At 36.2% G+C, this 12,688-nt stretch overlaps 1 protein-coding gene across 2 annotated transcripts in view; it reads right to left on the reverse strand.

Annotated features, from left to right (window-relative positions):
- Nucleotides 1–12,688, reverse strand: part of hecw1b (HECT, C2 and WW domain containing E3 ubiquitin protein ligase 1b) — a 48,647-nt gene that overhangs the window by 24,403 nt on the left and 11,556 nt on the right. For both annotated transcript variants that reach the window (XM_058762898.1, XM_058762888.1), the window contains exons 2-5: nucleotides 9,535–9,865; nucleotides 6,024–6,131; nucleotides 4,090–4,184; nucleotides 2,533–2,608 (exon numbers count right to left, since the gene is read on the reverse strand). In XM_058762898.1, coding sequence (XP_058618881.1) covers nucleotides 2,533–2,608; nucleotides 4,090–4,184; nucleotides 6,024–6,131; nucleotides 9,535–9,865 — 610 coding nt within the window. The remainder of the gene's footprint in view (nucleotides 1–2,532; nucleotides 2,609–4,089; nucleotides 4,185–6,023; nucleotides 6,132–9,534; nucleotides 9,866–12,688) is intronic.

Below are 12,688 nucleotides of genomic sequence, written 5' to 3' on the forward strand. Positions count from 1 at the left end.
CCACCTATACACATACACACATATACATATATACATATATATATACATTATATATATATATATATATAAATTAATAGGCTACATATAAGAAAGAAAGGATTTCGAGAGAATCCCCCATTTATATGCAGATTTTACTCGATCCTGAAACGTGCAGTAAGTATGCCACATTGGTCCTTTTAGCAGTATCAAAAACAACTTTTATTCAAATTCAGAATGGACTGTAATATAGACAAGAAAGCGTTCAAAGAGCGCTCCCTTAATCACTAAAATGTTGTCACTCATTTCAATTTATCGCAATCTCAGAAAATTCTGCTATAATCCATGAATCTCGCTACACGGCACAATGAATCTCTTGTTTACATTGGGTCAGCACTTTGTTATAATGAGAGGACTTGCGAGCTTCCACAACTCAGGACTGAACAAAAACTTGGCGAGTGGATTCTGACTAGCTGAAACGCCTCTGATTGGCCACTGCGTTCCAGAAATCAACAGATATATCTGTTCAACACTGCAAAAACAGAGCGCAAACATAAATACACATTAAATTCTGCGTGAGACGGCTGCCGCTTACTTTCGTTTTGTTGCTTATGAGTATTTAGTTTTTAAAGCTAAGTTTCCCAGTTCCTGCTTCCTTCCTCCCGAATCTTGAACTTTGTTATAAACCTGGCAACCCATTTTTTAAGTCTTGACCCAGGGTTTGAAAACCACTGAGAATTTGCAATAGTCGATATTCACGAAATTTTCAAATTTTACATCGCCATCAAAATTATTGCGATATTATCGCCAATATTCGATATATCGCCCAGCCCTAATACACACAAAGAAAACAAGGAGATAGAATAGAAAATAGAATGTAGAAAGCTAGTGAAAGCTAGCACGCCAACATAAAGCCCCCCCCACCGCAAAAAAAAAGGCAAAACGGCTAAAAAAATCTTTAGAAATACCCCCTCATACTTCCAACTCATTTCTTAAAACTTTGGCCATGTTTTGCATGAGAATCCAACTCTTTAACAGTGTAAATCCTGTGTTCTGTGGTTGTTTCTGTGGCTCAGTGGTAGAGCATTGCGTTAGCAGCGCAAAAGAACACACATACTGCTAAAAAAAAAAAGGTATAGCCAGAATGCACTGTAAGTCGCTTTGGATAAAAGCGTCTTCTAAATGCATAAACGTAAATGTAAATAAGTCCGAATGTATGAAATAACATTAGATTTCCCCTTTAAATAAAGTTTCACTTCACTACACACTGCATAAATAAATACTTGAAAGAAATGATGACAGATATATATATTACTATTTATAAAGCTTTTTTTCATTTGATTACATTTTAAAAGAATAAATAAATGATTTCTGTTTACACACTTTTAAAATTAAAATTGAATTAGCCTATCAAAACTGAATCCAGGAATATTAAAATGCAAACATAATTTAACATAGTAAATGAAAGAGAGTTGATTTTGCTGACATGTGCTGCCAAACCATTGTGCTCTTGTGGGCGATGTGAGTTTGAGTCTGTATGTAGGCACCATAATATCAAAGAGGTGGCCTTTGTCCACTGGCCCACGGCCCTTAGGATGCCGTTTTCTCTCTAGTACCCGTAACAGTAAAAGTGCCAAAAATACTTTCGTTTTGTTGCTTATGTTTATTTAGTTTTTAAAGTTAAGTTTCCCAGTTCCCGCTTCCTTCCTCCCGAATCTTGAACTTTGTTATAAGTCTTGACCCAGGGTTTGAAAACCACTGCACTAGATGTTAGTGTTGAATTTTTTCTGGTGAGGTCAGTTAGTAAAATAAAGATGGCGGCATCGCAGAAAGTTATCAGGAAAGCCCCGTCTGCATTTAAATCGGATGTAAGACTATGTTTTATTTATTTAAATTTAACAGTAATTTACTTTCAAAAGCCCTCAACTGCTGAAGGGTCTGCACAAAGTTCAAGTTGCATTGTTCAAAATACCTGTAGTAGCACAGCAGTGCTTACCTGTTCACATTTAATTAAGGTGGACTAGATTAGACTGTAATACAAATAATTGAGTTTGCCAGGTGCATACACGGGTTTTCATGAAAGCGTTGGTCAGTTTGTCTGCTTGACAATCCCATTTTGCACTGCATCAGTAAAATTGAAGTGAGATAAACAAACCGAGAAATGTTTCTTTTTAGTTAAAACAGATGTTGCCAAAGTTTTCTTTTGAGGACATAATTTGAAGTTGGGAAAAGGTAATTAATTGCAATATATCGCAGAAGATCGCAATATACTTATCGTGACATTATATATATATTCTTTCAAAACAGAATATAACATGATGACCAAGACCAAATTTGCATCTTAAAAATATCTAAATTGCTCTCCAAAGATGAACACCATTAGCCAAAAAGCACAAGTAATTGAGGTAAATATGTTCCTGTAGTTGTTTACAGCAGACTGAAAGCAGTGGATCAATCATGAAATCCTCTGGAGACACTAAATATAGAAGCCCCATTAATATTGATAAAGCTTAATGATTGACTGTCTGGTCATGCCAATTTTTACACAACACAAACCTGAGAGAGAGAAGCTGATGAGTCTTCTGCTGCCTTGACTCTGAGGTAAGTCATCTGTGGCCACCGGCTTAAACACCTGAAAGCAGAAAGTTCAGTGTAGAATGTCTTAGATTTCACTGGAACCAGTAAACAGCTTTCACATAATATCAGCAGCAATACCTGATCAAAAACTACGACAGTTCTCACCGAAAACAAGCAAAAAAAATGTAATTTTGTTTTCCATTGCACACAATAAAATAAATGATAATGGAAATGGTCAATTTAAAAAGTTACATTTAAAAATGTGCCACAGCAACTAAGATTTCCTTTCGTAAAACACCTTGACTCATTCCTGTCAGACTTCATTATTTTCACACCGAATTTTCACACTGCAATTCTTAATAATGCAACCAACCGATCATTTTAAAAGTGATGAATGCATTGCTGACAAGAATGAGAAAGATTCAAGAAAGTCTTTTTGAAACTGAATGTTCACAAATATTTAATGAAAATAAATGATGAACATACATGTATGTATGATCATAAGTGTGGAGAAAAATAATTTGCTGTAGAGTTTGTAAAAATGTCTTTCTTTCACATGTGGAAAGAAAATGTTAATAGTTCACCCACATAGGAAAATGATGTCATCATTTACTCATTCTCATGTTGTTCCAAACTTATAAGACTTTGGTTAAACTTTGAAACACAAATGAAGATATTTTTAATGAAACCTGAGAGATTTCTGTCTCTCCACTGAAAGTCTAGGTAACCACAACTTTGAAGATCCAAAAAATGTCAAGTGGTTTAGTCTTGTGAAGTCTTATGAAGAGATTTTTATTTGCTTTTATTTACATCTAAACAACGAGGTTTGTTTTAGCGTGTGTTGCTTCCATGTTTACCATATGTGATGTGCTCTATGTATGTGTTTATAAGTGAATGCAATCCTAAATTAAATCTGCTCATTATATAAAGTGATCATATCTCTTTACAAGACCTGGATTAAGCCACTCAATTCATATGGGTTCATTTTACAACATTCTTCTAAGTTTTGGTTACCTGGACTTTCAATGGGACAGAAACCTCTCAGGTTTCATTAAAAATATCTTAATTTGTGTTTTGGAGGTTAACCAAAGTTTTAAGGGTTTGAAATGACACGAGGGTGAGCAAATGATGACAGAAGTTTAATTTTTGGGTAAACTCACACTTTAAGGTCGCCATAAAGGCCTGTGGTCTTGGAATTGGTACACTTTAGCTTTAAGAAACAAAAAGAGTTTGGCTGACTCTGTGGCTGTGGAGGTAGGCCTGTATTAAGCCAGGAAATGATAACCTGAGATTATCTGCAGCATTAATCCTCTGAGAAACAGATGGCACAGGCTATTCTGCTCTTGAAAAACTCTTGATGAAAACGTGACAAAAGAAAAACAGCAGCATTCTCTACACATCTGCAACACGATGCAGCAGCACTGTACACACACGTCTGTTCCTCACCACTGCTCATCTAAAGACATTATTATGTCTGGAGATTTAAAGCATGACTCAAAATAAAAGATATAGACGTCTTTTCTTTCTTTCGCTCACCGGTGCGGAGGGGTTCTTCACGGTCACACACGGCGTTGTGGCCCGCAGGGCTCCACTCACTCCATGATAATATTTAAAGCAGATCTTATTCTCCACTGAAAAAGAGCCAAGCACAGGAAAAGGTCACAGAGAGAAACTTTTTGCAGATTTTACATATTCAAAATTGTTTTTCTTCCAGATATCCATAACTCATCTATTCATACTGTCTAGAAGATAAACACGTCCACCCTATAAATTACAAATTCTGTCATATTGACTACAAATAGCAGGTAGCCAAACATTGCCTGTGTATCATTTGTACTTTATTTCAGGCCCCTTCCATCAGTTTCCACCAGGCTGGAAGGAAGTGTCTTGAAATGATCGTGACTGTTTTGAATCTTAGTAAAAATAGCTGAATGTGGTTACTAATTTAAAAAAAGAAAAAAAGAAAAGGGGCCCCTGACCATGTCCCACCCCAACTTCCTCTTTATGAATAGGAAATAAAATACTGTGACAGAAGAAATCTTGCTTGCTATTTGAGAAATAATGTCCTGAACTTATATGTTAATATTTATAGCATTAAAAATAATATATTTAGGATTCATTTTAATATATTTTCATTTTAAACTTATAGGAAATACAAAAATAATCCTCACAAACTGTACGACATCTGGGTAATTAGAATGAAGTAGATCAATCCAAAAAAAAATTCATTAATAATAACATTTTGTCTCCATTTTTTTTTGAGGAAAATACAGAGAGATTTTGGTAAAGTGTAAAATAAAAAAAGACCCTGCCCCACCTCACGTCTCTTGTGCGGTAATACGTAAGGGGACGTAATATTGGACGTTCGGCTCGTTCTTTTGGGAAAGTATGCTTGAATTTGAAATATTCAACATTTATGAAATTTTCAAATTTTACATCGTCGTCAAAATTATTGCGATATTATCGCTAATATTCGATATCGCCTAACCCTAATACACACACACAAAGAAAACAAGGAGATAGAATAGAAAATAAAATATAGAAAGCTAGTGAAAGCTATGACGCCAACATAAAGCCCCCCCCCCTACCTGTCATTACACTGTCTTATCTAAATAAAGGCAAAACGGCAAAATAAATCTTTAGAAATACCCCCTCATACGTCCAACTAATTTTTTAAAACCTTGGCCATGTTTTGCATGAGAATCCAACTCTTTAACAGTGTAAATCCTGTGTTCTGTGGTTGTTTCTGTGGCTCAGTGGTAGAGCATTGCGTTAGCAGCGCAAAAGAACACACATACTGCTAAAAATACATGTATTGCCTGAATGCACTGTAAGTCGCTTTGGATAAAAGCGTCTGCTAAATGCATAAACGAAAATGTAAATGCGAATGTATGAAATAACATTAGACTTCCCCTTTAAATAAATTTTTCACTACACACTGCATAAATAAATACTTGAAAGAAATGATGACAGATATATATTACTATTTATAAAGCTTTTTTTCATTTGATTACATTTTAAAAGAATAAATAAATTGTTAACCTTTTATGATTTCTATGTTTACATGCTTTTAAAATTAAAATTGAATTAGCCTATCAAAATTGAATCCAGGAATATTAAAATGCAAACATAATTTAACATAGTAAATGAAAGACAGCGCAGCCTGATATAACCTTCAAACAGCTTTATATTAATACAAGCACACAGGAATCTTTCCATGAGACATGAGAAGTGTTTTCGCGTGCAAGCAGAATGTCACACCTGAGTGAATTTCCCTTTACACCTCTTATCTGATAAATCATCAAACAAATATTTATCATGGAAGTGGTTTGCTCTGGGGTGTTTGTTACCTTAGCAGCCACACGAAGTCACAAACAACCTAAAGCAGCTTAATGGCATCCTGTGTGTGGGAAATAAGGGGCTGTAATGCTGTAGTATTTAACAAGCATGCTTCACAAAAACACACATACGTTCTACGAAGTAGGAGCTGGCCTCGATCTTCCAGACGATCTGACCTTTGTGGGAGCCGTTCACACCTCTGTTCTTGTAATCCAGAAAGTTCTCTGACAGAACCTCATCTAAGAGAAAGAGAAGAGAAAAGCCTCTTATCTTATTCTTTATGGTGTACAAAGAATCACATATTTGATTATTCATTCATGAAAGCTTTAAAAGATGATAAAGTTTTTCATTCTTTAAAAGACACATACTCTTTAAGGCTCAAGTTCAAGACAAGAGCATTTAAGAGCCTTTAAAGGCCATCTGAGAACCTTTATGACACCAGACACGCATGACACATCTATATTGCTACTATTGTAATCCACAGAGCTGTCTACAGCGGAAGTGTCTGGTCTTCAGTTGTTGTTACTGTTTTTCAGTGCTGCAGAGCTACTCTAGCCACTTTATTTTTCCCTGTCGATCTGAAATACAATGACATTTTTTACTTTTCTTTGTAGATGTGTATATGCGTGTAAGATGCTCTGTTTTTGTTTTTAGGGTGACTTTTTAACATTCTGTCAAGGGTCTACAGATGAAAAATAGCCTTTTTGGCTAATCCTGGCACATTTACAGTCATGTTTATTAATGTGCATTGCTCCTGTAAACAAATAAACTAAACTAAACACTGTATATCATGAAAATATCATGTTTTATGTTTAAATAAAATATATGATTTTTACAATTAATTTAATTTGTTATAAATATTTTAACCTACCAGACAAAATTAAGATTTAAAATTTTTATTATGTTATGTTATGCTCATCAAGGCTGCCTTTATTTGATTAAAAGACAGTAATATTGTGAAATATTATTACAACTTAAAAAACAGTTTTCTACTATAATATATTTTAAAATGTAATTTATTTCTGTGATGTAAAGCTGAATTTTAAGCATCATTACTTCAGTCTACAGTTAATTGCAAGATGAATGTTTAACTTGAGAAAATAAGTGTCACTGTGAGATATAATGTTGCTATTGCAAGAAATAAACTGCAGTTATGAGGAAATAATGTAACAATGTGTTATAATGTAACAATTCTAAGACAGAAAGTAGCAAATTCTGGGAAATAGAGTCACAATTAAGAGAAATAAAGTCACAATTGTAAGATATGAAGTTGCAATGACTGTTTTTAACTTTACTGAGGTGGAAACAGGCTTAAAAATATTTTGTAAGGTTTCATTTTTGTTTCTAATTACATGCACATGCGGTAGAAAACCATCTATGTACTAGTGCTCTAAAAAAAACAGAAAACAAAATCACATTCTGAAGAATCTATTATGTAACATCAAGAATTTATAGCCAACATACAGTGCCGTGAAAAGGTTTTTGCCCTCTTCCTGTTTTTTGGGGGTTTTTTTTGCATATTTGTCACACTTAAAAGATTCAGATCATCAAACTAATTTTAATATTACACAAAGATAACCCGAGTAAATACAAAATGCAGTTTTGAAATAATGATTTCATTTATTAAGGGGAAAAAAGCTGTCCAAACCTGCCTGGCACTACATGAAAAAGTAATTGCCACCTAAATCTAATAACTGGTTGTGCCACCCTTGACAGCAACAACTGCAATCAGGCATTTGCGATAACTGGCAATGAGTCATTCACATCGCTGCGGAGGAATTTTGGCCCACTCTTTGCAGAATTGTTTTAATTCAGCCACATTAGAGGGTTTTCGGGCATGAACGGACTTGTTTAAGGTCATGCCACAGCATCTCAACTGGATTTAAGTCTGGACTTTGACTTGGCTACTCCAAAACCTTAATTTTGTTTTTCTTGAGACATTCAGAGGTGAACTTGCTGGTGTGTTTGGAATCATTGTCCTGCTGCATAACCCAAGTGTGCTTGAGCTTGAGGTCACAAACTGATGGCCAGACATTCTCCTTCAAGATTTTCTGATAGAGTGCAGAATTCATGGTTCCATCAATTATGGCAAGTCGTCCAGTTCCTGAAGCTGCAAAGCAGCCTCAGACCATCACACTTCCACTACCATGTTTGACTGTTGGTATGATGTTCTTTTTATGAAATGCTGTGTTTGTTTTACGCCAGATGTAACGGGACCCACACCTTCCAAAAACGTTTGTCGCATCAGTCAATACAGTCACACAGAATATTTGCCCAAAAGTCTTGGGGATAATCAAGATATATTTTGGTAAATGTGAGACGAGCCTTTGTGTTCTTTTTGGTCAGCAATGGCTTTTGCCTTGGAACTCTCCCATGGATGCCGTTTTTGCCCAGTCTCTTTCTTATTGTTGAATCATGAACACTGACCTTAATTGAGGCAAGTGAGGCCTGCAGTTCTTTAGATGTTGTTCTGGGTTATTTTATGACCTTCTGGATGAGTCGTCTTTGTGCTCTTGGAGTAATTTTGGTAGGCCGGCCACTCCTGGGAAGGTTCACCACTGTTCCAAGTTTTCTCCATTTGTGGATAATGGCTCTGACCATGGTTCGCTGGAGTACCAAAGCCTTAGAAATGGCTTTATAACCCTTTCCAGACTGATACATGTCAACTATTTTGTTTCTCATCTGTTCTTGAATTTCTTTAGATCGCGTGTTGAGATAATGTGTTGCTCTTTAAACTTGCTTCACTTTGTCAGACAGGTTCTATTTAAGTGATTTCTTGATTCAACAGGTCTGGCAGTAATCAGGCCTGGGTTTGGCTAGTGAAATTTAACTCAGCTTTCTAAAATAATGTGTTTAATCACATTTCTTTCATGATTTAACAGGAGGGGGCAATTAATTTTTCATGTAGGGCCAGGTAGGTTTGGACAGCTTTTTTCCATTAATAAACGAAATCATCATTTAAAAACTGAATTTTGTATTTACTTGCATTATCTTTGTGTAATATTAAAATTAAAATTTGTGTATTAAAACTTTTAAGTGTGACAAATATGCAAAAATAAAAAAAAATAAACAGGAAGGGGAAAAAACCTTTTCATGGCACTGTAACCCACTTTTAAAAAAAACTGGGGTCAGTAAGAATAGTTTTAAAGAACATAATACTTTTATTCAGCAAGGATGCATTGAATTGATCGAAAGTGACAATACAGACATTTATAATATTACAAAAGATTTGTACTTCAAATAAATGCTCATTTGAACGGTCTATTTATCAAATAATCCTGAAAAAAGTACTATGGTTTCCACAAAAATAATAACCAGCACATCTCTTTTCAACCTTAATATATGCTTATAATAATCAGCATATTAGACTGATTTCTGAAGGATCATGTGACACTTAAGACTGGAGTTATGATGCTGAAAATTCAGCTTTGATCACAGAAAAAAAAAAAAAATCATCAAAATATATTCAAGTAGAAAACAGTTATTTTAAATTGTAATAATATTTTACAATATTACAGATTTTACTGTATTTTGATCAAATAAATGCAGCCTTGGTAAGAGAATTCTTTAAAAAACATTAACAAATCTTACTGACCCCAAACTCAGGAATCATAAAACACAACCAAACAGAAACACGCTCACCAATGAGGTACATGCCAATCCAGTCGCCCGCGTCCACTTCCTCCTTGATGTCCCAGCTGAGGGTGATGTCCTGCGTCTGGCCGATGGTGTAGCTGGAGGTGCTGACGGTGAGGGTGGAGCGGCAATGGGAGGTCACGAGGTCAGTATCGCTGGTGGAGCGCAGCACGGCCGCCGCCAGCTCCTCCGGTACGCCATTCTGGAAGTCCACATTGGGGAACTGCTCAGGGTTAAAACTGTGCCGAATCGGGTCCTTACATCGCCGCCTGCCCTGAGATGTGCGAGATGGAGAGGCCATAGCTGCAAGCCCGAGAAACCTGTTCTGGTACAAGTTCTGAGAAAAAAAACAAGAGGGAAGGGTAAAACATGATGAATCCCTCCATTACTACACGCAAATGCTCTTTTGGAGCATATGGTGTGCAAATCCAACCATCAAAAGAAAAATCACGTTCAGATGCTGCAGTAAATGCAGACTTTTCATAGTCAGATCAGAAAAAGACAACACTGCTGGGAGCGAGGCAGGTCAGGACACGTTTGAGGAGCGAGAACGGCACATGAGACGCTAAATGTCACCAACAGGGGGTCGAGAGGATTGTTCCATAACGCTGTATTGAACGATGTTAGAAAATGGATGCATGCTGAATAAGCAAGGCGCACACATGCTTAACCAGAACGATGTGAACACAAGACAATGGCAATGTGGAGAATGAATTTAGATTGCATGAGTGCTATTATCATCACTCAAACTGAAAAAATTAAATGAATCTAAAAAATAAAATAAAGTGAAGTGACATGTGGCCGAGTATGGTAACCCATACTCGGAATTTGTGCTCTGCATTCAACCTTTCCAAGTGCACACTCACACACAGCAGTGAACACACACACACCGTCAGGGGCGGACTTAACCAATAAGCGAGGTAAGCGGCCGCTTAGGGCCCCGGGGAATCAGGGGGCCCCATCTGATATTGGCGAAACATATTTGCAGCGTTGGGCACTGTAGCCGTTCACAGACATGTGCGCTGCTTTCTTGAACGCAGTGACCAGAAGTGTTTAAGTTAGAAACCACTTACCGATCAAAATGCAGAGTTTTTGTCAAGTGCCGAGTTCTGCAAGTTCGGGGATCATCTCTTTATAACAAAGTGTAGATACGATGTAAATAAGAGATTCATTGTGCAGTGTAGAGCTTATTAACGGAACACCGTGAGATTGCAATGAATTGAAGTGAGAGACAGCTATAGTGATTATGAGGGAGCGCTCTTTGCACGCATTCTAGGCTGTCTGACTGTCTCAGACAGAGATATTCACCTCAGTAAAGAAAGTATTGTGTTTCAAGTCACAATTTTATTTATTTTGATGTTTCAAAATGACTCTCGTGTGCTTCTCCTAGGCGCACCGGCGCGAACTGCCGCGTACTCGTATAAATGCATGAATGCAATGACTGGAGATTTTCCCTTAATAATAGGTTTCATTTTCGATTTGTTTCTCGGCAAAGCCTACAGTATGCCTTAAATGGACAAGTGCAAGCTTTTTTTTTTTTTTTTTGGATAATGTCTTCATTTGTAATCTCAAAAAATAAGGTAGCCAAATTTGGCTTTTAGAACAGCATCAGGTTGACAAATTACTGGTTGTGACGGTACAAATAAACTATAAACTAGAGCGAGCAAGCAAAATAAGGGTTATAAACATTTGGAATATGGAATGAGTTGCATGGGATAGTTTTAGGTTTATAAAGATTGAAAATTTTTACAATTTATTAAATGGACAAGTGCACGCATTTTTCTTTTCTTTTTTTATTTATTTTTTGATAATGTCTTCCTTTTGTGATCTGAAAAAAATAAATAAAGGTAGCCTAATTTGGCTTTAGAACAGCAGCAAGTTGACTAATTACTGGTTGTGAAGGGATAAATAAACTAAAAACTAGAGCGAGCGAGCAAAATAGGGGTTAAGCATAAAAGGCCCCATACCTGGAATTTGCTTAGGGCCCCCAAATCGCTAAGTCCGGAGCAGTGGGCAGCCACATATGCTGCGGCGCCCGGAGAGCAGTTGGGGGTTCGGTGCCTTGCTCAAGGACACCTCAGTCGTGGTATTGAAGGAGGAAGAGGTTACTCCCCACACTTTGGGTTACGAGTCCGACTCTCTAACCACTAGGCCATGACTTCCACTAAAACTAATATAATAGGAAACTAAACTGAAACTAAATATTTTGTGACTCCAGAACTTCCAAAATAAGAAAATAAATAAGCCACAAATTAAATTAGTTTTTTATACACAGAATATACGGTAATTTTTTCATGCTCACCAAGGCTGCATTAATTTGATAAAAAATACAGTAATATTCTTAAATATTATTACAATTTAAAATAACTGCTTTCTATTTTAATATATTTTAAAATGTAATTTCTGATTATCAATGTTGTAAACAGTTGTGCTGCATAATATTTTTCTGGAAAATGTCATTTTTTCAGAATTCTTTGATAAATAGAAAATTCAAAAGAACTGAATTTATTTGAAGTCTAAATCTTTTGTAACATTATATGTCTTTTGATCAGTTTAATGTGTCTTTGCTGAGTAAAAGTATTAATTTACCTTTCCCCAAAACGTGAAACAGTAGAGCATATGATATAAAACTAAATTCAAAACTATATAATACTGTTAAAAATAATAGTATGTGAGAAAGTGAAGTATTCAGGAAAAACAATATGTAGATTGGTACATCTTTGTCACATGACCTCACTCTATGCATGTTTAATTCAGTGAGTGATGTCCCGTTTTCATCTCTAATTGATTAAATATGAATGTAATGTGAATCTCAGAAATAAACAGGGTTATTTAGTCCCTTTGGAAATGGGAGGCTGTGTTTTGGCTAAACAAATGATTTACAGACATTAGGTTTCATGACTTCCTTTCCCTCCATCTCTGTTCACACACTAACACGCATTTTCTAAAGACAGCATTTCCTGCATGTCACTGCACTGAAAGAGCGAGAGGCAGTCAAGCAGCAATAAGCAGACGTGGAGGGACCCTCGCAGATGCATGTGTAGCATAAACCACAGACCAAGGCATATGCATCTCTGTGGGATGCCAAGATCTGTGTGGAAATCAAACTGGGTCTTGTGGTTTTCTGTGCAGTAGAGATGGGTCAGGCCCAGGGTGATTG

The sequence above is a fragment of the Onychostoma macrolepis genome, chromosome 02, assembly GCF_012432095.1.
Source record: "Onychostoma macrolepis isolate SWU-2019 chromosome 02, ASM1243209v1, whole genome shotgun sequence".
Taxonomy (NCBI): Eukaryota; Metazoa; Chordata; class Actinopteri; order Cypriniformes; family Cyprinidae; genus Onychostoma; species Onychostoma macrolepis.